The 25,706-nt window shown below is 49.2% G+C and overlaps 1 protein-coding gene across 1 annotated transcript in view; it reads left to right on the plus strand.

Moving 5' to 3' along the window:
* BBS5 (Bardet-Biedl syndrome 5) overlaps positions 1-25,706 on the plus strand; it is a 64,617-nt gene that overhangs the window by 33,318 nt on the left and 5,593 nt on the right. The window contains exons 7-9 of the mRNA XM_075318858.1: positions 7,370-7,465; positions 10,146-10,208; positions 13,942-14,076. Coding sequence (XP_075174973.1) covers positions 7,370-7,465; positions 10,146-10,208; positions 13,942-14,076 — 294 coding nt within the window. The remainder of the gene's footprint in view (positions 1-7,369; positions 7,466-10,145; positions 10,209-13,941; positions 14,077-25,706) is intronic.

Raw genomic sequence — 25,706 nt, forward strand, 5'->3', positions numbered from 1 at the left:
ACAGGACTCAGAGCAGGCGGCCGATATTCGGCACATGGTAAATAGCCTGATAGAAGCAGTAAACCAGACCTTGAAGGTACAGGTGGACCCAGTCTCCTCCCAGAGCACCCAGGTCTCCTTTAAGCGGGTGAAGCGGGCCCAGAACACATTCAGCGGACATCCAGAATTCGCTGAGTTACTGCGCAGCCACAGGCAACAGCCGGACAGGGTATTTACCAGCGGTAAGTCCATCGATTTGCATTATCCCTTTCCTGAGGGTCTTCGAAAGGATTGGGCAGGTTCCCCTGTGGTTGACCCCCCAGTCTCCCGCCTGTCTTCTCACACAGTCCTTCCACTCACTAACGGTACGTCTCTCAAAGATCCTACGGACCGTACTATTGACAGGTTGGCCCGTTCCGCCTTCGAGGCAGCGGGCTCATCCCTCTCTCCGGCCTTCGCCTCGGTTTGGGTGGCGAAGGCCCTGATGTCCTGGGCGGACACGCTACGCGGCGGTCTCCGCGCCATTCCTACCAATCCGGACCTGGTTCCCATCGCCTCGCAGATTTCCCTCGCGGGTGAGTACTTGCTCAATGCAGCCCTGGCGTCTGCAAGTTGCGCGACCCAGGCCGCCAGCAACAATGTGGCCATCCGTCGAGCCCTTTGGCTCCGCTCCTGGAACGCGGATGCGGCCTCTAAGAAGTCACTAACTTCCCTGCCCTTCCTAGGGGAGCGTCTCTTCGGAGATAGGCTGGACCAGCTGATCTCCGATGCAACGGGAGGAAAGAGTACATCTCTCCCCCAATTGCGCCCCAAGCGCTTCCAGAATCGGCGCTCCACCGCTCGTTTCCGGTCCTTTCGCAGCTTCAGCTCCAATCCCCAGCCGCGGAAAAGCCGCTCTCCTCCGAGAGACAGGAAGACCCCGTCATTCAAGACCAATCCCGCCTGGCGTTCACGCCCCCGCCAGTCCACGAGATCCTCTTCTGGTTACCGCCGTCGTTCCTCCAAGTGACTCGCGGTCGGCGCGCAACAGCGCCAGACTTGTGGGAGGGCGCCTGTCTCGTTTTCAGCATGTGTGGATCCCCCTGACCGCCGATGCCTGGGTCAGAGAGATCATCACATCAGGCTACAAAATAGAATTCGAGGAAAAAACGCCTCGGTGGCTTTGCCTATCTCGCCCTCCCGAGTCTACCGCGCGGGCTCGCGCGTTCTTTCACTCCATAGACTCCCTCCTCCGAACCGGAGTCGTGGTACCAGTCCCTCCCGCAGAGCGTTTCAAGGGGTTCTATTCCAACCTTTTCGTGGTCCCCAAAAAGGACGGCTCTGTCCGTCCCGTCCTCGACCTAAAGCTTCTGAACAGGTCGGTGAGACCTCGGCCGTTTCGAATGGAGTCACTCCGGTCCGTCATCGCGTCCATGGAGGTAGGCGAATTCCTGGCATCGCTGGATATTCAAGACGCCTATCTTCACGTCCCGATAGCCACCTCTCACCAACAGTTCCTCCGTTTTGCGATAGCGGAAGATCACTTCCAGTTCACAGCTCTTCCCTTCGGCCTCGCATCCGCACCCAGGGTCTTTACGAAGATCATGGCTGCTGCCATGTCCGTCCTGCATGCCAGGGGTGTCATGGTCATCCCGTACTTGGACGATATGTTGATAAAGGGCTCTTCCTTCGAGGACTGTCGTCTCGGGGTTCAGGTCACGATCGACACCCTTTCACGGTTAGGGTGGCTGATAAATCGGAAGAAGTCCTCTCTGATCCCGGCCCGTCGGATCACCTTTTTAGGCATGGTATTCGATACCATCCAAGGGCGAGTTTTCCTCACACAGGAGAAGATCTCCTCCCTACAACGAGGACTCCGCGCTCTTCGGCGTCAGCGCCAAGTGTCCATCAGGTTCGGCATGCGAGTCCTCGGTCGTATGGTGGCGGCGATGGAAGCGGTACCCTTTGCACAGTTCCATCTCCGGCCACTCCAGCTGGCCTTGCTGAAGAAGTGGGACAGATCTCCCTTTTCTCTGGACCGCAGGTTTCATCTTTCGCCGGAGACCCGCAACTCCCTCCGTTGGTGGCTCAATCAGCGCAACCTCGCATCAGGGAGGTCTTTCCTCCCGCTCCACTGGAAGATAGTGACCACCGACGCCAGTCTCCAGGGCTGGGGAGCAGTGTTTCGACATCACACAGCGCAGGGCCGATGGTCACCGAGAGAGAGTTGTCTCCAGATCAACATTTTGGAGATAAGAGCCATCCGGCTAGCCTTGCAGCAGTTTCGGCACCTAGTACAGGGTTGCCCGGTCAGGATCCAGTCGGACAATGCGACGGCGGTGGCGTACATCAACCACCAAGGCGGCACAAGAAGTGTCGGGGCGATGCGAGAAGTCAAGAAGATATTGCACTGGGCCGAGTGTCATCACTCCCTGATCTCAGCGGTACACATCCCAGGCGTGGACAATTGGGCGGCGGACTTCCTCAGCAGGGAAGGCCTCGCCTCCGGAGAATGGTCCCTCAACCGGGAAGTCTTCAACCAGATCTGCGACAGATGGGGAGTTCCGGACGTGGACCTAATGGCCTCCCGGTTCAACCGTCAAGTTCCGCACTTTGTAGCGTGGTGCCGCGACCGCTTGGCTTTAGGAGTCGACGCCCTCACCCTGTCATGGAGCCAGTTCAGTCTCCCGTACATCTTCCCTCCGCTCCCTCTAATTCCGAGGGTCCTCAAGAAGATCAAGGCGGAAGGGATACCGGTCATCCTAGTGGCTCCGGACTGGCCCAGGCGAGCATGGTTCGCGGAACTAACTCAGCTCCTCGCAGACGCTCCGTGGCGCCTTCCAGACCGTCCAGATCTCCTGCAGCAGGGGCCTCTCTTCCATCAGAACTCACAGGTCCTAAATTTGACGGCCTGGCCATTGAATCCTGGGTTCTAGCTAAGGCTGGTTTTTCCTCAAGAGTGATTCAGACAATGATTAGGGCCAGGAAGCCATCTTCATCAAAGATTTACCACCGCACGTGGAAAGTTTTCTTCAGGTGGTGTGAAGAGCAGAATATTTCTTCTCCTCTCGCCTTCTCCCTTCCTTCCCTGTTGGCATTCTTGCAGTCACGCCTAGATGCGGATCTCTCGCTCGCAACACTAAAGGGCCAGATATCGGCGTTATCAATCCTGTTTCAGAAGCCACTGGCCGCTCGTTCACAGGTTAAGACCTTCATCCAGGGAGTAGCCCACCTGGCACCGCCGTACCGTCGGCCTCTAGAACCGTGGGACCTTAATCTAGTCCTAGGGTCACTTCAGGGCTCCCCATTCGAGCCCTTGCGAGAATCTTCCCTGTCTCACCTGTCTTGGAAGGTGGTGTTTCTTGTTGCCATCACTTCTATTCGCAGGACGTCAGAGCTGGCAGCTCTCTCTTGTCGTTCCCCCTTTTTGATTTTTCACCAGGACAAAGCGGTTCTCCGGCCAGATCCCGCTTTTCTCCCAAAGGTGGTCTCCCCGTTCCATCTTAACGAGGAAATCATCCTTCCATCCTTCTGTCCTGGTCCCTCTCACAGCTTGGAGAGGTCCTTGCACACCCTGGACCTAGTGCGTGCACTTAGAATTTATGTCTCCAGGACCGCGCCGTTCCGTAAGTCAGATGGTCTGTTTGTTCTCCCTTCTGGTCCCAAGAAGGGTGAATCGGCATCCAAGGCCACAATTGCCAGATGGATCCGTTCCGCCATATCAGAGGCCTACCGGATTCGGGACAAGTCTCCGCCGCGGGGGGTAAAGGCGCACTCTACCCGCGCAGTGGGCGCCTCTTGGGCGATTAGGCATCAGGCGTCGGCCGACCAGGTCTGCAAGGCCGCCACCTGGTCTAGCCTGCACACCTTTACTAGGTTCTACCACGTTCACACCCAAGCATCGGCAGATGCTATTTTTGGGAGAAAGGTCTTGCAGGCAGCAGTTGCGCACCTGTAATAGGGTGGCAGCATTCAATTATAGTGCAAGCCCGCCGAGGGAGGTTGTTGTTGTCTGCCTCTGCGGGTTTTTCGGTATTCCCACCCAGGGACTGCTTTTGGACGTCCCATGGTCCTGTGTCCCCCAATGAAACGATAGAGAAAGTAGGATTTTTGTGTACTCACCGTAAAATCTCTTTCTCTGAGTCTTCATTGGGGGACACAGCACCCACCCTGCTTGGTTTTTTGGTTGATTCAATTGCATTTGCCTGCTATTTTTTCAGTGGTCTTATGTTCATAGACCTCTTGTTTGCACGGCTGCATTGTTTTAGTTACAACTTGTGTTTATGTATGGTGATTCTGGTACTCCTCCTACTGCTTGTGCACCAACTGATCTGAGCCCGCCTCCGGCTCGGGGTGTATGCTGCTAGGGAGGAGCTAACTTTTTTATGTTTACTTAGTGTCAGCCTCCTAGTGACAGCAGCATAACCCATGGTCCTGTGTCCCCCAATGAAGACTCAGAGAAAGAGATTTTACGGTGAGTACACAAAAATCCTACTATCATACTCTAGAGATTTTTAATTAGCTAAAGACAATTCAGAATTATACTGAAGTGTTAAAATTTATCTCTCCAGGAAAGGAGACAAACTCTAGTGCAGCGCCACCTATTGGAAGTAGTGATCCTAAAAGTCAAATGTGGATTTTTAACAATCCTTTGCATATGACCTAGGATATATAAGCCAGATCAGAATCCCAATTTGCAGACACAGTGTTTCGGGGTGCTTGCCCCTCGTCAGTGCAAAGTATGGGGTGTCTTATCTGGCTCATGAGAAGTTTTGTGGGGACCACGGGGAAACACTATTCTTCTTAAGGAGACGTTGCAAGCCAGTCTGGCTGCCAGTAAAGTAAGGGGACTTATAGCTGCCACGCCCCTCTGGGGAATATATTACAACTTTATCAAGCCTCTTGGACACAGTGCCGCTTACATGAGTTCAGAGAAGTACATTTGGGCCGCATTACACATTGTGGCCAGGTAGCTATGTTAAAGTGTGCGGTCCTGGGGATGCACCATTCTGATGGTTTGTCATAGGTTCCGCCATTGCCGGTTGGATGCCGTAGCTGCTGTGTTGACCAGAGCTTGGACTTTATAGTAAACCTTCATTTTAGCTATATACTGCAATAAAGATACTGTATATGCAAAATATAGAAAAAGCAAACAGGTGTCTATGGACCTCACATCACCATGGTGCAGAACAAGACAGGAATGGAGGTCTATCCTCTTCAGTGATGAGTTCCACTATTTTCTTGCACTCAATGAGAGCCAAAGATTGGTTAGGGTACCAAATGAGCAGCACCATGAAAATGCCTTCACGGGGGGAACATGATAGTGTCCCAGGAGACATTGTTCAACTTGACAATGTGAAGGCCTAGGCTATGAATCGTTTGACCATTGTAATATAATAAGATGATCTGTCCTTTGAATGCTTTATGTATTGCTTCTCCACATATATACCTAACTGAAATATTAACGGAATGTATAACTGAAACAAATTATGCTTAGGGCTAAGTAGAATAAGTAGCCGACATTGAATAAGTATCTAACATTCTTCAGAAAAATAGATACTTTGAAAACTGGTTAAACTCATGAATAAGTAGCTGACATTCTTGCTATCCATAGACTCTCGCCTATGCCCAGACACACCTGAATGCTAAGGAATATTGCTGAACAGGAAAGACTGTCCAAACAAGGGATTGAACTATGCCCAAGCTAGTTGGTTGGTTAATAGATAATGTGGATGTACTGAGTAAGCTGTATAACTATGCTATGCTTTGAATACAAGGGTCAGAAGAACTCAACTGTGCTTCTCCCAAATAGAGATACATCTCTGTGTGGTCATTTTCTGATTCATATACATCTGCGCAGTTCTTATCTGGAATCCTCCTCTGAGACTCTGAGAGACCCCCTAGAGGTCTCCCCCCAACAACAACACCAGGCTGCATGTTGCTGGTGCTACTGGGGGTGGCCTGTGTGGCCTAAACATGCTACTATGACCTACAGCGTCTCCAGACTTGTCTCCGATTGAGCACAATTGGGATGTCATTGCTCGGCAATTGCAAAGAGAGCTGCCAGCAGCGGATTTTGATGATTTGTTTGCCCAAATGCACTCTGCGCATCATAATATTCCTCAGACAATCATATTCAATACTGAATAAATTGAGATATAGGAAAAATGTAGTTCCCATTATTTCAGCATTTGCATATCATTAAAATGTCTTAACGATTTTGTGCTTTTCATAATTCCACAACCATGAGACGTTTACACGCTCAACCGGGCACACGTGTTTTCTATAGGGAGAGGAGAATAGGCTACTGTCATTCACTTCATCTTCTGTGCTGAAAATGGATCTGCCATGGTAAAATCAAACGTGTAGCTCTTCACGTTTCCCCAATATTTCCCCAATCACTATACATACAACATGTTTGCCCAGTCAGACTGAAGCGAGTCAGCAGATACGGGCAACTTCAGTTTTACACCCTCACTACTGTTCACAGACCTGACTGCTGTTCATTAAAGGGAACCTCTCACCAGTTTTTTTACCTTATAAGCTGCGGCCACCACCAGTGGGCTCTTATATACAGCATTCTAACATAGAATGTGCCCAGGCCGCTGTGTACAACATAATAAAACACTTTATAATACTCACCTAAACCGGTTGCCTTGGTGGATGTGGCTCAGATGGGAGTCTTCGTCCTCCGTTGCCGGCATCTCCTCTTTCGGCCATTTTCATCCTCCTTCTAAAGCCTGTGAGCATGACGCGTCTACGTCATACACACTCGTTGGTCCCGCGCAGGTGCACCACAGTACTTTGATCTGCCCTGCTCATGGCAGATCAAAGTGCACTTGCTCAGGACCTGAATGCCAGTGAATGTGTATGACGTTGGACGCGTCATGCACCGCGGCTTCAGAAGGACGACACAGGCGGCGACAAAGATGGGCGAAAGAGGAGGCGCCGACACCGGAGGACGAAGACGCCCATCTGAGCCACATCCACCGCAGCGACCGGTTTAGGTGAGGATTATAAATGTTTTTTTATGTTCTACACAGCGGCCTGGGCGCTTATATACAGCATGTTAGAATGCAGTATATAAGAGCCCACTGGTGGTGGCCGCAGCTTATAGAGCAAAAAACTGGGGAAAGGTTCCCTTTTAACCAATTAGCATATGGATATAACTGTGGTTTAGTGCTTGTGGCAACAGTAAACCTACAAAACATAGGACAGGTAGTGTTGCCATGTGGGCTTTTTTTTATAATGATAGGGTTTTTTTGTTTTTGTTTTTTTTTTTGTTTAAGGGTCTCTTATTGTTTCGCCAAAGAAATTCTTCACATTGGTGTCCAGAATCCATACATTTCTCGTTATTTAACCATTGATTTCATTTGACTCCATGTTTTCAAATCATTTTTTTTCTTCACAGGGCAACTTAGGCACGTTCTTTATAACTAATGTCAGAATAGTTTGGCACGCCAACATGAATGACAGCTTTAATGTCAGCATCCCTTACCTTCAAATCGTAAGTTTATGATTCTTCTGGATTACGTTATTAGTAAATCAAATCACATCTCAATTTACTGTCTCTTATTTGGTGACTCTGATCACAATAGAAGATGGAATTAACCTAGCTGTGTAATTAAAGGGTTTGTGCGCTGCTTTGATATTGATGACCTATCCATGGGATGGGTAATATCAGATTGTCGGGGGTCTTATTCATCTGCAGCCCTTCTTTGCTGTACATAATATTTAATTTTTGGAGGATATTTATTCCTCTTTTTGTTGCTAATTTTTATATTTAGTGTAGGGACCTACAAGCATGATGTTCCCGTGACGAGTGTTGTAGGCTTCCATATTCTGGCCATAATACCAACTAAAACCTCATTTTTGTACAGGATGCAGCCAGGCCTCTTTCTGTTAGGCCTTGAATATTAGAGTTCCTGCCCCTGTATGGTGCACAGATGGAGTATGGCTTGGCAGCCCGCCTGATCTAATAGTATGGGTGTCACCTAATAGGCTGCGGGCTTGTGACTGTGCATCTGCATGTGCGAAGAACAGCCCTCTATGCAAGCCATCAATGTGCAGTTTTATCATCCAGCAATCGCCCCCTCCATTTTTTTTTGGACGTGTGTGTGATTTGCTCCTCCTGCACCTGTGATGCCTCCACTGGTGGGGGTTTAGCTGTATCCTGCTAGAGTACTAGTTTTTGGCCTGGGCGATGTACAACTGCAGCCCATCTTTGCTGTAAGTAATGGGTCTTATACCCGACACACTGGTCAGCTGTTATCAGCTCCGGTGGTGGATAGTGTATGGAGTTGGAGCAGTTCTCGGGTACTGAGGCTCAGCTCCTATTGAAGTGAATAGAAGATGATCTGCTGTACCTATAAGCAGCCGCTACACAGTGTACGGGGCTGTGGTGTTCCTCTCCATAAAACTGTTTACCTCTGGGACACCGCAAGAACTGCTAACAGCTGATCAGAGGAGTGCTTGCTGTCAGACCCCCATCGATCTGATATTGATGATCTATAGATCATGCAGTGGAAAACCCCACTAAATAAATATCTCAAAAGTCATATATGAATTTGGTATCAATACGTAATAATTATAGAAGCGATACAAAAAAATACTAAACTAAAGGAAAACAAAAGTTACATATGCAGATCAGGAAAATAAGTCCTAAAAAGAAGGAAAATTGACCATCACAGGGGCAGATCAGCTAGCAGCACCCTGACCTGCCACTGTTTTCTGATACCAAATCTGTAGAAGGAAGTCAGGCTGTGTTTGATACTGTTGAAGAAAGACTATAGAAATGCTGGACTTATTTTTACCTTTTGTAACTACAATATATTTGCAAGGAGCTGCAAGAATCTATTTTTGGTCCACTTCCCAATTAAAGGAGAAAAAAAAGCAAGAAAAAAAATAAAGTTTTGACCTGCTGTGCGACCAATATCCCTCCCCCAACTTTTTTTTTTTTTTTAAACTGTGAGTAAAGAAAATAAATACAGTGGTACCTTGCTTAACGAGTAACCCAGTTAGCGAGTATTTCGCTTAACAAGCAAAGCTTGCTGTAAATTTGTAACTCAGTTTACGAGCAAGCTTTGCTGATTGAGCAAAATACTCACCGCACACACTTCCAGTTCCGTACATCCACCGTGCTCTAACCCGCTCTTGCAGTCCGCACAAGCACACAAACACACAAAAACAAACACACATGCACGCACGCACACACACATATTATGCTCACCTTACCTTCCGTTCCATCGCCAGCCTCTGGTTCTTGTAGTTCACCGTTACAGGATGTGTATCGGCAACCATCACGACGAGGGAGCAACTTTCTCTGGCAGTGGAAGTTCCTCCCTCGTCGCGATGGTTACCCGATACACATCCTGTACCAGCGAACTGCAAGATCCATGAGGCCGACGATGGAATGGAAGGTAAGGTGAGCATATGTGTACCTTCTGTTCCATCGCCGGCCTCATGGTACTTGTAGTTCGTCGTTACAGGATGTGTATCGGCAACCATCGTGACGAGGGAGGAATTTCCACTGTCAGCTGCTACTCAAAGGCAGCACGCTGGCCAATCAGAGGCAAGCGGCTCCTGCCTTTGACGCCAGCGCTCTGGCAGTGGAAGTTCCTACCTCGTCACGATGGTTACCCGATACACATCCTGTACCGGCGAACTACAAGATCCAGCAGGCCGGCGATGGAATGGAAGGTAAGGTGAGCATAATATGTGTGTGTTTGTGTGTGTTTGTGCGTGTGTGGAATGGCACAATAGGGGACCAGGATGGGACATTTAAAAAGTTGTGGAACAAATTGTCTGCATTGCAATGATTTCCTGTGGGAAATCTTGCTTTGCTGAACGAGTAACTTGGTTAACAAGCGCACTCCCAGAATGGACTTACTCCTTACTTCTACTACTATTTTAACTTGGAAAAGATAGCTTTGTGCCCCTGCTAGACACCTATGCAGGGAAGGATAATTAATATGCGTCACATTTCCTGCCTTTGTAAAAAAAAAAAAAAATAGATTACAGTATATTAAATGCAAAACTCTTTAGTGTGTACAGAGAACACATTCAATACAAAGCCCTCAACATGACTACACATTAACATTATAAATATATATATATTTTCATATACTGCTTGTGTAGCTATTTAATTACTAAAATTTAGTATTGTTTTTTTGTTTTTTTTTAACCAGCGATCCATAAAGATACGAGACTCCAAGTTTGGTTTAGCTCTTGTGATTGAAAGCTCCCAGCAGGTAAAGGTTATTACTAAGTATTGAATTGTAGTACACACGTGGTCAAAATTCTTGATACTCCTCGTTTAATAAAAGGAAAACCCACAATGGTCACAGAAATAACTTGAATCTGGCAAAAGTAATAATAAATAAATGAAATGCATCTATGAACATGAACAAATGAAAGTCAGACATTGCTGCTTTTCAACCATGCTTGCACAGAATTTTTAAAAAAATAAACCTCATGAAACAGGCCTGGACAGAAATGATGGCACCCCTTAAAATAATGTGACAAAAGGGACATGTTAAATCATGGTGTGTCGACTAATTAGCATCACAGGTGTGTACAATCTTGTAATCAGTCAGCGGGTCTGTATATAGGGCTACAGATACTCACTGTGCTGCTTGGTGACATAGTGTGTACCGCACTCAACATGGACCAGAGGAAGCTGACGTTAGCTGCTGGCCTCTGATTGGCCGACAGCTGGCATTGGTATAGCTGTGTACGGAGCTTAAGACACCAAAGAAGAGCATTGAAGCAAGCAATGTGCAGCATATATGTTTAAAAATATATCCTTTATTGAAAACAATAATAAAATGTCATAAAATGATCAAATGGAACCACCCAGAAGACGGATGGAATTTCCTGGACGAAGCACACGAGCTGCGAAAACGCGCGTCGGTGTTGGTGGGGGCCGCTGTACTGATACCTGTTGTGGATAAACTATACTGTGGTAATATTGTGTATGTTTTTCAATTCTTACTTCACTGCCTCTTATTTTTTATGTATAGAAATTGATTTTTTTATATACTGGTACTTATTTAGTGGCTGTGATCTTTATTTGAATGACATACACAGATTTATAATAGCTTTTTGTTACTATCCCTGTGGTATATGGTTGTGTGGGGTTTTTTCACCACAAAGTGCCATGTCCCCCATGTGAAAATTCCATCCTTCTTCTGGGTGGTTCCATTTGATCATTTTATGACATTTTAATATTGTTTTCAATAAAGGATATATTTTTAAACATATATGCTGCACATTGCTTGCCTCAATGCTCTTCTTTGGTGTCTTATAACATATAAGCAAGCTCCTTATGGTCTTGTGGTATTGGTGGTATATGTGTACAGAGCTTGTCTACTTACTGTGCTGGCAGTACATTTCAATTGAACTTAAATAATGTGCTGATAGCGCTTCATTTTAATTGAAGGTGCGTTCTTGGACACACATTCAATTTAAATGTATTGCCTCACATCGTCAAGGAATCTACGATGCTTGCTGGCCACGTGCAGAAACATGGACGCCAAGGAGAGGTAAGAAAAATCTTCTTTTTTTTTTTTTGTATATATGAAGAACGGTATAATGGGGAAATTACTAATAGAAGGCAACCAGGATTGGGGACATTAATACAAGATGGGGACTAGGATGGTCACATTACTACAGGATGGGAACTAGGATGGACACATTACTACAATAATTGGACCAGGAAGGGGGACATTACTACAAGATGGGGACATGACTACAAGATGGAGACTAGGATGGGCAAATTACTACAAGAAGTGGACCAGGAAGGGGGACATTAATACAAAATGGGGGCATTACTTCTATATAGAGATTAGGATGGGCACATTATTTCATGATTGTGACCAGGAATGGGGATATTACTACAAGAAGGGAAGCAGAATGGGCACATTAGAAGTATGGATAATAACATTGTTCTGTCTTAAGTGCTATAGATATTATGGACTTTATATGACTCTTCATTGTTATATTCAAATATTACTATCTATGTACTGAGCTATTTTAATATGGCAAATGTCAGTTGTACCATGTTTGAAATTGTTAATAAAACGAAGTTAAAAAAAAAAAGAATGGGCACATTATTCCATGATAGGGACCAGGAATAGAGACATTACTACAAGATGGGAACCAGGAAGGGGGACCTCTGTGACCCTGATGGAGTCTGAGAATGAATGGGCAGCTCTTCAGTCTTTCCCTGCTCAGCGTCGCTCTGTGCTATGCAGGGGACCTGCAGCTTAGCTAAGTGAATGGGGCCAGCTGCAATGCTGCTGTTACTAAAGTACCTATTGATATATAGATACATCAAGTAGGGACTAGTGATATAGATTTTATTCACTTTGCAGCTTAGGGTACTTTCACACTTGCGTTCTTTTCCTTCCATCACCATCCGCCCTTTTGGAAAACAGCGGAATCTGATAACGGATTCCACTGTTTCCCATAGACTTGTATGGATGACGGATTGTGCCAAAAGGACCTGCGTTGCTTCCGCTGGGCGACGCTCCGTTGCTTACGCCTAGCGGGAGGAGCGCAGCATGTAACGTTTTTTTGAGCAGCGGAATCCTTAGGATTTCACTGCGCATGCTCTCTCTGGCTCCCTGCACCCATAACCAAGGTGAATATCGGGTAACCAAGCAAAGTGCGTTGCCTAGTTATACCCGATATTTACCCTGGCTATGTGTGCAGGGAGCCCGACACTTCCCCGCTTGGCTCCGCCCCCTCCCGCACTCCACTCCGCATGTGTATATATATACACACACACTCACCTGTCGTCAGCGCCATGGCCCTGCTCTGCTCCACCCACCCCGCACTCCGCCCCCCGCACACATTCTCAGCGGCCGAGCGATCAGCTGATCACCGGCAACCGGCTGCTGGGAAGGATCAGCTGATCACCCGGCGACCGGCTGCTGGGAGCGATCAGCTGATCATTCACAATAGTCTGCCGCCAGTAAAGCTGTAAAAAAAAAAAAAAAAATCAAAACAGATTCCGTAGTTTTGCAGCATCCATTGCATCCGTTGTGCCACTATATGCAACACATGCGTTGCATCCGTCACACAACGCAATGCAACGGATGCCGTTCAACGCAAGTGTGAAACTAGCCTTACAGGAAAATCTCATAGACTATGAATCTTAAGGCTATGTGCCCACGCTGCGGAAAATGCATGGAATTTGCCGCAGATTTTTCGCGGAAATTCCGCGGATTTTTCAAAAATCTGCAGCACAGCTACTCCCCAGCCATTTCTATGGCATTTGGGAACTGCTGTGCCCACGCTGTGGATTTTTCAGCAGCATGTCAATTATTCCTGCGGATTTCTCCGCAGGGTCCCATGTACTTACCTGCCTCACCGGAGTCACTTTCTCCGTCCGGTGTACAGGAGTGCGGTGGATCCACGTACAGGAAGGAAGAGGTGGGCGGGGCCTGCACAAGCTCCGGTCATGTGACAGTCGGAGCTAGTTCAGGCCCGCCCACCTTCTCCTGCAGACGCTGACAGAGTGACACGGCCGCCGGAAAGCGAGGTGCTGCATGATGGAGGTAAGTATGAGCACCCCGATCACTGCAGCACTTGTTCTGCATTGAGGAAGCAGTGCCAAAGCCATGGTACTGTATCCTCAATGCAGAATGCCCGCACCATATCCGCAGGACATTCCGCAGCATGGAAACAGACAGAAGTTGTGGTGCGGTTTCCTGGGAGCTCCTGCGGATATAACCGCAGGACACTGTCCCCGTGGGCACATAGCCTAACACTGTAAAAATATTGAGTCATATGATTACCAAATATAAATAATTTTGATTCTTCTAATTCCTTGAAGTAATATAGGCTGTAATATCACTTTAATAAGTTGCCTAATAACCTTTCCTGAGCTATTGTTTTTTATTTTTTTTCTAGTTTTATGGATGCGTCTAATGTTTTGAAGGCTGAATTCATTGGTGTTGCCCTTCTCTCTTGGTTTAGAGTGGCGGCTATGTGCTCGGCTTCAAAATCGACCCAGTGGAGAAGCTCCAGGATTCTGTGAAAGAGATTAATTCCTTGCACCGAGTCTACTCTGCAAGCCCAATATTCGGAGTAGAGTACGAGATGGAAGAAAAGGTAAAGTGTCACCTTCTCCTGAACTATGTTTCTCAAAGTGGAATTGAAAAGCACTGGCCACAATGAAAAGTCTTACAGCCCTTTTGTGTTTGGGTTTATGTACAATTTCCATCTCTGGACGCTACCCTATGACTTGGATAACTGCTGTTGAGTAGACAGCTATCTCTCCAGATTTGCCATACCTATAAGGCTGGGGCATTGGATGCGATATGCTAATGACTCTAAAGGGTACTTTACACACAATGATATCGCTAACGATATATCGTCGGGGTCACTGTGTTCGTGTCGCACATCCGGCGCTATTAGCGATATTGTTGTGTGTGACTAAAAGGAGCGACGATCAATGATTGCAAAAACGTCAAAAATCGTTGATCGTCGACAAGTCGCTCCTTTTCATAATATTGTTGGTGGTTCATGCCGCTGATTGTTCGTCGTTCCTGCGGCATCACACATTGCTATGTGTGACACCGCAAGAACGACAAACATCTCCTTACCTGCATCCACCGTCATTGAGGAAGGAAGGAGGTGGGCGGCATGTCCCGGCCACTCATCTCCGCCCCTCCTCTGCTATTGGTTGGCCGCTTAGTGACGCCGCTGTGACGCCGAACGAATCTCCCCCTTAAAGGAGAGATTGTTTGGTGTCTCCAGCGACGTCGCTAAGCAGGTATGTGTTTGTGACGCTGCCGTAGCGATATTGTTCGCTACAGCAGCGATCACCAACATGACGAAACAGCGACGTGGGTGGGTGCTATTGCGCACGACATCGCTAGCTATCGCTAGCGATGTTGCAGCATGCGAAGCACCCTTAAGCTCCTGATGTGCTATGAGTGTAAGCTGAGTGTCATGCCACAGTAATCCAATTCTGCAGTCGGATCCCAGAGAAGAGGGAAGAATTAATCTACCCTTCTCCTCGATTGCCAGCTGATGCGATTATCGCACTGCACTCCGGTGTTATCTGACTGCAGTCCGATGTTTCATTTGCACCCATAGACTTGTATGGGTGCGAGTGAATACAGTTCGATTCCACCCGCAGCATGCTGCGACTGTTTTATCTGTCCACTTAGGGCTAAGAAAATAATTGCAGATGGGAACAGCCCCATATAGTAACATGGGTCCGAGTGGAATGCAATTTTTTATTTTTAATCGCATTCCACTCTGGCTGTTTTACTCGCCGTCTGTCCTAGGCCTGAAATCTCAACTTGACTAAGTATTCAGGAGACTTTGGAGGGAAGAAGGCTTCTGATAGACACCTCCTTATCTCCCAGGAGAACAAAGGTATTGGGGCTTGATGAGTAGGATAGTCAGAAGTTCCTTCAGACACATTAGGTTGGCAGCTGACGTTGGGGTGAATAGGGCCAGTTACATACATTCATGTGTGAGTAGTTTGCAGCATAATGCATGTGGACCTGAAGAAGGCCGGGTCTCTCCAGCTGTACTGTCATTTTTATTTATTATAGGTGACATGACTTTTCTGTTTTGTATGTCATAAAACTTTAGTAGATGCTTAATAATATATTAGACCTCATTGATCACAGACATAGAAAGTTACGGGAAGGCTTATGTGTGTTCTCCATAAACTGCTGGAACATAACTGCTCTGTGAGTCACGGTAAAGGTCTTTTCCAGAATATACGTGTATAGTGGCCCCCGAGAAGATTAACTGTACCATAAATAAAATGACAAGCTGCAGAGCTGTCATTTATTCATGGCGACGTGCCTGCTACTCATGGATGACCCGGGACACTTCAGTTACACAGCTCATGACTTGGCATGACTCCTCTATTTTGAGTTAATAGACTAGGGTCATCCTTTCTAGGATCCTCGACTATTAACAAAAGCGGCGGGTGGCCACAAAGGGTTCTATTTTTCTGTAAGACCCACCAAATCTGTTCTGTAAATGAGCAGCCTATTGATTTAAAGGCGAACTGGGTGACCGCCTGATTATACCTGTGATTGTGCTTCACCGAGTGATGTCTTGTCTGGTGTTAGTATAACCTCAAAGCTGTTAGTCTGGATGACAAAATCTAAAACAGCACGGACAAGTGGCGCTGGTTCAGCAAGGCCGTATGGTTGGAACAACATTAGCAGATGTGACAGTAACAGCTGGAACAGCTGAACTGTAACAGCAGCAAAGCTGGCACAGCTATTTATCACAATGGACTCTTCAATGAGGAACACAGTGTAGCACACCTAAGATTGTTATGGGATGTAGCAGAGTTGGCTAAGCAATAAGAATCCAGTGTAGCAGAACCAAGTTTACGACACAGGCTTGATCAGCAGTATTTGAACCACAGAATAGCAGAGTTGGACTGTGGAGCAATGGTGCAGTGGAGTAAAAACGTCAACCAAAATAGTCAGGAGGCATCTACACCAGGTGTTAATGACCCTGGTGGATTACGTCATTTTGCTCCAGCAACCAAGTGAGCAAGAGATGGGACTGGTCAGCCACACTAATTGCTGGCATTTATCACAGATGGATACTTAGAAAATAATGTGGACAGACCCTTTCCTTAAAGGAAATCTGTCACCAGATGTTTGCCACATAACTGAGAGCAGCATAATGTAGCGACAGAGACCCTGATTTCAGCGATGTGTCACTTACTGGGCTGTTTAGTGTAGTTTTGATAAAATCACTAGTTTAATCAGCAGGATGTTATCATTACAGGACTACTTGGCATGCAGCAGGTAGTCCAGCATATTCATGAGCTCTGTATAACTGCTAGATCTGCAGCAGAGAAAACATTGATTGTATCAAAATGGCAGCAAACAGCTCAGTAAGGGACACATCGCTGGAATCAGGGTCTCTGTCTCTAAATTATGCTGCTCTCAGATGGGGGAGCAAAACCGGGTGACTGATTCCCTTTAAGTCTTTACTCTTCATAGTCGTTATGCTACTATCCTGCATCCCAGTGCTGTAGGGCATAGCAATACTAATCGGGCTGTAGAAGTTTTGAGTAAATATGCTGCTCTATATTGTGCATTTAATCCTGTTCCTTGTTTTAGCTAGACTAATGGTTCTTTGTATGAAATAGGAATGTATGTAAGGCTGTGTGCGCACGTTGCGTTTTTTTCATGCGTTTCTGCAGCTTTTTAAACTGCAGCGTTTTAATGCCAAAATGCATGCGTTTTGTTTTCCAAGCAAAGTCTATGGGAAATAGGCACTATGCATCCAAAAAACCTGCGTTTTTTTGTGTCAAAATTCTGCCAAAATCTCTGCGTTTGAAAAAGCAGCATGTCAATTCTTTTGAGCGTTTTGGCAACGTTTTGCTAACATTTGAAGTCAATGAGAATTATCAAAACGCTTCCTAAATTCAAATCATTGCGTTTTACTTGCATTTTCTTCTAGCTCCATTGGGAGACCCAGACAATTGGGTGTATAGCTTCTGCCTCCGGAGGCCACACAAAGTATTACACTTTAAAAAGTGTAACCCCTCCCCTCTGCCTATACACCCTCCCGTGGATCACGGGCTCCTCAGTTTTATGCTTTGTGTGGAAGGAGGCACACATCCACTCATGCATTCTCATATTAGTTATGTCGGGTGGAAGAAAAGAGGGCCCCCACGGGGCCCCCGGCATGTTCCCTTCTCACCCCACTACGTCGGCGGTGTTGTTAAGGTTGAAGTACCCATTGCGGGTACAGAGGCTGGAGCCACATGCCGTCTCCTTCACCATCCCTTAGCGGCTCTGGGAGAAGTGGGATCCTAAGCGGTCATCCATTTACTGGGACCGTGCTCCCTCCGCAGCCCCTGTGGGAACCTGCCGGACCGGAGCCTCTTCAACCTCAGGGACCGGGCCCTGCAACTCAAAGGTACTCTGTGTCCCCATTGGGGACGGTGCAGGGAGCGCACCTTCTTCCCGGAAGCCGCGGCAGCTGCTGAATTGAGAAGGCCGGTGGACTTCCGCGCCGGCCGTGCCTGCTTGTCGGGCGCGGTCTCAAATTTAGTCCCCGGCTTCATCGCGGCCTAGTCGCAAAAATCCGGCCCCCGGGCCTGCCTGTCAGGGGTAAGGGCGGGATTACCGACCTGACGTCGGATGTGAGGGCTGGAGCATCTTGCATGTTTTCCTTTCCCCTCACTGATCACTGTGGGGACCCCAGATTCCCGCACTTTCCTGGCGCCGCCCACGGCTCCACTCCTCCCCTGAGAGCTCCGGCAGCCATTTTTTGGCATTCTGCCGGTGGAGGATTCTCAGTGACCAGCTCTGCAGCTCCGGGGGATCTAAGGCAGGGAATCTGGAGGACACACTCCGCTTGTTAGCGGTCGGTAAGCCACACCGGTCACCCGGTGCTGGTCCCCCTAGGGTGCCGGAATAGATACGTATATATATATATATATATATATATATATACGTATATACGTATCTGTTCGGTCGGGCTGTATACCCCTTTTTTTTCATATACCCTCAGTGATCACTCTCCTAGGAGACAACAGCATGTCGTCCACAAGGAGCAAAGCTGCTTAAGGCACAGGGTTTTTCTTTGTCGCTCCATTGGGAGACCCAGACAATTGGGTGTATAGCTATTGCCTCTGGAGGCCACACAAAGTATTACACTTAAAAGTGTAAGGCCCCTCCCCTTCTGGCTATACACCCCCAGTGGGATCACTGGCTCACCAGTTTTGTGCTTTGTGCGAAGGAGGCAACACATCCACGCATAGCTCCACTTTTTAGTCAGCAGCAGCTGCTGACTATGTCGGATGGAAGAAAAGAGGACACATATAGTGTCCCCAGCATGCTCCCTTCTCACCCCACTGTATGTCGGAGGTGTTTGTAAGGTTGAGGTACCCATTGCGGGTACGGCGGCAGGAGCCCACATGCTGATTCCTTCCCCATCCCTTTTTACAGGGCTCTGGGTGAAGTGGGATTTACCGGTCTCCAGGCACTGAGACCGTGCTCCATCTACAGCCCCTGGAGAAGATGCTGGATGGAGCGGAGTACATCAGGGACATGGCCCTGCTTCCTCAAGGTACTCTGTGTCCCCGTGCATTTGGCGCTCACACCGCAGCATGCTGGGTGTTGTAGTGCGCCGGGGGACATCAGCGCTGCGGCGCCTGTGCCATGGCCTCATTCAGCTTTGCTGAAGCAGGCTCACTTATGGGAATTGGTCGCGCCGGCCGCTGGGACTGCGGCGCGGCTGGCACTTGTAGTGCGCCGGGGACTTCAGCGCGGCCTGCGCTTTTACGGCGGCCGCGCTGATAACTAGAGTCCCCGGCTTTTGCGGCCTGCTTCCGTTCGTTCCCGCCCCCAGACCTGCCAGTCAGGAGAGGGGCGGGACGCTGGCCACTTCCAGGAATCGGTCGCGCCGGCCGCTGGCAGCGGCGCGGCTGGCACTTGTGGTGCGCCGGGGACTTCAGCGCGGCCCGCGCTTTTACGGCGGCCGCGCTGATAACTAGAGTCCCCGGCTTTTGCGGCCTGCTTCCGTTCGTTCCCGCCCCCAGACCTGCCAGTCAGGAGAGGGGCGGGACGCTGGCCACTTCTATGAATCGGTCGCGCCGGCCGCTGGAACTGCGGCGCGGCTGGCACTTGTGGTGCGCCGGGGACTTCAGCGCGGCCCGCGCTTTTACGGCGGCCGCGCTGTTAACTCGAGTCCCCGGCTTCTGGGCCTAGTCTCCCTTCGTTACCGCCCACAGCCCTGACAGTCAGGGTAGGGGCGTGACGCTGCATAGAGCAGAGCTGAGAGCTGGAGTATGTTTTGCATACTCCACCCCTCTCACTGTGTGCACTGTGAATCCGGATTCCCGCACTTTCTCAGGCACGCCCACGGCTTCCTTCTCTACAAGGACACCGGCAGCCATTAGTGTCAGTTTCTGTACGATACAGAGACAAGTGTGGAAGACCCTGGCATTCTGATAGTCACACAATCGCTGTAACAGGCGTTAAGCAGCACCTGTGGTGCTAACCCCACTAGTGCAGAAGTGCACTTATAGATATGCTTGTACTATATACATTGCACTGTTTGGTCGCACGTTGTATATACCCTCCTGGCTTATGCGGAGGAGTTATCAGCATATTCTCTGTGTAAAACAAAGGTGCAGAACCACATGTTTTTCTATACAGCTGGTACAGCATGTACGGCTATACGGCCGGCAGGTACATAGACTCCCATTGTATGCACTAATGGCCAGGGGATGAGGACGGTGTCTGCAGTATTTACTGACAGTTTTTCTGAGACTATGGCTATGATACTAGAAGCCTAGCAGTCCGGACATGTCTCTCACAATATGGGCACTGTTGAATCATTGATCCATGGCCCCCCTCAGTGTGAATAACTAACAGCTCCGGGAATGTCACACGCATCCCAGAGTCACGGCTCTGCACGGACGTCAGTCCCAGACAGCCTAAGTGGGCTCGCTATGAGCGGCCTCGGTTTCATCAGGGTCCTAACAGAAGGACTCGCTGTGTAATGAGGCGGAAGTAGCGGCTCAGGATTCTGATCCTGAGACCGCTCTCAATCTGGATACACCTGATTGTGACGCCATAGTAAATAATCTTATAGCGTCCATCTATAGAATGTGGGTTATTTCTCACAGCTCCTCCAGTGGAGGAGTCAGCTTCACGTATTTTTCTGGACCACTCTGCCTTCAGAGAGGCAGTCCAGGAACACCACGCTTATCCAGATATGCGCTTCTCCAAACGGCTTAGGATACACGTTATCCCTGTCCCCTGACTTGGTCAAGGACTGGACCCAATGTCCCGAGCGGCATCCTCCAATCTCCAGGCTTGTAGCTAGATCCATAGTTGCAGTGGGAGATGGAACTGCAAACTCAAAGATGCCACTGACAGACAGATGGATCTCTGGTCGAAAGCCATCTATGAGGCTGTCGGCGCACCGTTGGCTCCGGCATTCTCTCCCTTGGGGCACTCCAAGCTATTTCAGCTTGTCTTACACAGATTGACACGGTTACACGTACATCTGTGCCGCAGGTGGCATCCTTAACCTCTCAAATGTCTGCATTTGTTTCTTACGCGAGACCGACTGTTTGGTGAGCGTTGGATGTAACCATCAAACAGTCCAGGGGTAAGGATTCATCCTTTCCTCAGCCCGGACACAACAAACCCCAACAGAGCAAGAGGCAGTCGGGGTTTTCGGCCTTTTCGAGGCTAGGGCAGGTCCCATTTTTCCTCGTCCAATGTGGACTCAAAAGGATCAGAGGAGCTAAGATTCTTAGCGGGCTCAGTCTCGCCCAAAAAAGCGACAGTCTGAAAACCCGCTTCCAAGGCGGCTTCCTCATGACTTGCGGCCTCGGTCGGTAGCAGGCTCTCCCGCCTTGGCGATATTTAGCTGCCATAGGTCAATGACCATTGAGTGTGAGACATTCTGTCTCACGGGTACAGGATAGAGCTCACTTCTCGTCCTCCAACTCGATTCTTCAGAATTTCTCCACCTCCCGGCCGGGCCGCTGCTCTTCTGCAAACAGGGTGCACTCTATAGGCAGAAAGAGTGATGACCCCCGTTCCTCTTCAGGAACAAGGTCACGGTTTTTACCCCAAATTCTTTGCGGTACCTATAACAACGGGCCGTTCCGTCCCGTTCTGGATCTAAGAATGCTCAGCAAGCTCGTGGACACCAGGCGGTTCCGGATGGAATCCCTCCGCCATGTCATCGCCTCAAGGTCCCAAGGATATTTCCTAGCATCATTAGGCATCAAGGATGCTTATCCACACGTGCCGATTGATCCAGAGCACTAGCGTTTCTACGCTTCGTTATAGGAGACGAACACCCTCTGTTCGTAGCTCTACCTTCCGGCTAGCGACAGTCCAACTGGTCTTCGCCAAGGTCAGGGCAGCAGTAGTCACAGTCCTGCACTCTCAGGGTCACTCTGTGGTCCCGTATTTAGACGATCTACTTGTCAAGGCACTCTCTTAGGAAACATGCCAACACTGCCCGAACGTTGCGCTGGAGACTCTCTAGAGTTTTGGGTGGATCATCAACTTTTTAAAGTCAGATCCGACCCCGACCCTATCGATAACATATCTAGGCATAGAGTTTCTTACTCTCTCAGCGATAGTGAAGCTGCCGCTAGACAAACAGCATTCACTACGGGCTGCAAGCTCTTATTTAAGAACCAGTCGCACACATTGAGACGCCTCATGCACTTCCTACGTAAGATGGTAGCAATGGAGGCAGTTCCTTTCGCGCAGTTTTACTGCGTCCACTACAATGGGACATTCTCCGCCAATGGGACGAGGAGTCGACGTCCCTCAACAGAGTCGTCGTTCTTTCTCAGGCGGCCAAGGAATCTCTACGGTGGTGGCTTCTTCTCACCTCTTGGTCAAAAAGAAGGTCCTTCCTATCCCCGTCCTGGGCGATAGTTACGACAGACGCGAGTCTATCAGGGTGGGGAGCAGTTTTTCTCCACTACAGCGCTCAGGGTACGTGGACTCAGCAAGAGTCCACTCTTCAGATCAATGTTCTTGAACACAGAGCAGTGTATCTTGCCCTACAATCCTTCCAACAGCGGCTGGAAAGCAAGCATATCCGACTTCAGTCGGACAGCTCCACAGCGGTGGCATACATCAACCACCAAGGAAGAACGCGCAACCGGCAAGCCTTCCAGGAAGTCCGGCAGGTTCTGATGTGGGTGGAAGACACGGCATCCACCATATCCACAATTCACATCCCAAGTGTGGAAACTAGGAAGCTGACTTCCTAAGTCGCTGAGGTGTGGCCGAAAGAGTATGGTCTCCTCACCCGGACGGGTTTCAGGAGATCTGGCGCCGCTGACAGAGGCCGGACGTCGATCTAATGGCGTCACGGCACAACAACAATGTGCCAGCTTCATGGCACGGTTTCACAATCATCGAGCTCTGGCGGCAAACGCCTTAGTTCAGCATTGGTCGCAGTTCCAGCTACCTTAGGTGCCACCTCTGGCATTGTTGCCCAGAGTACTGCGCTAGATCAAGACCGACTGCGGCCGCGCCATCCTCGTCGCTACAAATTGGCCGAGGATGTTGTGGTACTCGGTTCTGTGGTGCCTCACGGTAGGCTAACCGGGGGCACTACCAGACCAATCAGACTGGCTGTCTCAAGGGCCATTCTTCCATTTGAATTCTACGGCCCTCAACCGGATGGTGTGGCATTGAGTCCTGGAACCTAGTGTCGTCAGGATTACCTCAGGACGTGGTTGCCACCATGAGACAGGCTAGCATACCAACGTCCGCCAAGATTGACCACAGGACGTGGAAGATGTTCTTATCTCGGTGCTCGGCGCAGGGTGTTTCTCCCTGGCCGGTTGCATCGTCTATGTTTCCTTCCTTCCTGCAATCTAGGTAGGAAAATGGGTTGTCGCTCAGTTCCCTTTAGGGACAAGTCTCAGCGCTATCTGTATTTTTTCAGAAACGACGACTTCCTCAGGTACGCACGTTCCTACGGGGAGTTTGTCGTCTCAGCACTCCGTACAAGCGGCCGTTAGAGCCCTGAGATCTGAACAAGGTTCTAATTGCTCTCCAGATGCCGCCTTTCGAGCCTTTGAAGGATGTCTCCCTTCCCGTTTTTCACGGGAAGTGGCCTTCTAGTAACGGTCTCGTCTCTTAGGAGAGTTTCCGAGCTAGCAACGCTCTCATACAAACTCCCTTCCTGGTCCTTCACCAGGACAGGGTAGTTCTGCGTCCGGTTCCGGAATTTCTCCCTAAGGTGGTATCCCATTTTCATATCAATCAGGATATCACCTCACCTTCTTTGTGTCCTCGTCCAGTCCATCAATTTCAGAAAGATTTGCATCTGTTGGTTCTGGTGAGAGCACTCAGGTTCTACTTCCCGCATGGCGCTCCTGCGCCACCCGGATGCACTCTTTGTCCTTGTCGCTGGTCGGCGTAAACAGTCGCAAGCTTCCAGATCCACCCTTGCTCGGGGGCTCGAGGAACCAATTCTTGAAACCTACAGTTCTACTGGGCTTCTGGTTCTCTCAAGGCCGAAGGCCCATTCTACCAGAGCCGTGGGTGCATCCTGGGCATTACGGCACCAGGCTACGGCTCAGCAGGTGTGTCAGGCACCCACCTGGTCGAGTCTACTTACTTTTACCAAGCATTATCAGATGCATACCTACGCTTCGGCAGACGCCAGCCTAGGTAGATAAGTCATTCAGGCGGCGGTTGGCCACCTGTAGGAGAGGGCCGTTTGACGGCCCTATCATGAGGTATTCTTTTACCCACCCAGGGATTGCTTTTGGACATCCCAATTGTCTGGGTCTCCCAATGGAGCGACAAAGAAGAAGGGAATTTTGTTTACTTACCGTAAATTCCTTTTCTTCTAGCTCCAATTGGGAGACCCAGCACCCGCCCTGTTTTCTCGGGGTTTTTCTGTTTTTTCGGGTACACATGTTGTTCATGTGGTATGGTTCAGTTCTCCGATGTTTCCTCGGATTGAATTGGTCTTTAAACCAGTAATTGGCTTTCCTCCTTCTTGCTTTGGCACTAAAACTGGTGAGCCAGTGATCCCACTGGGGGTGTATAGCCAGAAGGGGAGGGGCCTTACACTTTTAAGTGTAATACTTTGTGTGGCCTCCAGAGGCAATAGCTATACACCCAATTGTCTGGGTCTCCCAATTGGAGCTAGAAGAAAAGGAATTTACGGTAAGTAAACAAAATTCCCTTCTTTTGCGGCCTGTACCTCTTGTGGGGCTCTGTTACCTGCGGGTTCCACCTACCCTCACTGTGAGCAATGCTCGACCCCTGTTCCGCTTGCTCAGCCGGAGCCTCGGATTCAGAGACGCTGTCCAGAAGCCCAGAACGGTCCCGGACAAGCGCTTTACTAAGCGCCTCACTGACTCGCGCTACCCCTTCCCATCTGAAGTCGTTAAGGGTTGGGCTCACTGTCCCAAGGTGGATCCTCCAGTCTCAAGATTGGCGGCTAGATCCGTGGTATCGGTTGCAGATGGCTCATCGCTAAAGGATGCCACTGACAGGCAGATAGAGCTCCTGGTGAAGTCCATCTATGAGGCCACGGGCGTGTCTTTTGCCCCGGCCTTTGCAGCCGTGTGGGCACTCCAAGCTATCTCGGCTTGTCTGACTGAGATTAATGCTGTCACACGTAATTCTGCTCCGCAAGTTGCGTCTTTGACCTCTCAGGCATCAGCCTTTTCATCCTACGCCATGAACGCCGTCCTGGACTCTGCTAACCGTACGGCTGTAGCATCCGCTAACTCTGTGGCAGTCCGCAGGGCCATGTGGCTGCGCGAATAGAAGGCTGACTCTGCTTCCAAGAGGTTCTTAACCGGTTTGCCGTTTTCTGGCGACCGTTTGTTTGGCGAACGATTGGATGAGATTATTAAGGAATCCAAAGGAAAGGATTCCTCCTTACCCCAGGCCAAACCTAAGAGACCTCAACAGAGAAAGGTTCAATCGAGATTTCGGTCCTTTCGTCCCTCCGCCAAGTCCCAATCCTCTTCGTCCAACAGGCCGGAGAAAGGCCAGAGGAACTCCTATGCGTGGCGATCCAAGTCTCGCCCACAAAAGGCCGCAGGAGGCACTGCCTCCAAGACGGCTTCCTCATGACTCTCGGCCTCCCCTGACCGCATCCTCGGTCGGTGGCAGGCTCTCCCGCTTTGGCGACGCCTGGTGGCCACATGTTCAAGACCGATGGGTGAGAGACATTCTGTCTCATGGTTACAGGATAGAGTTCAGCTCTCGTCCTGC

The sequence above is a fragment of the Anomaloglossus baeobatrachus genome, chromosome 7 (assembly GCF_048569485.1).
Source record: "Anomaloglossus baeobatrachus isolate aAnoBae1 chromosome 7, aAnoBae1.hap1, whole genome shotgun sequence".
NCBI classification, from domain to species: Eukaryota; Metazoa; Chordata; class Amphibia; order Anura; family Aromobatidae; genus Anomaloglossus; species Anomaloglossus baeobatrachus.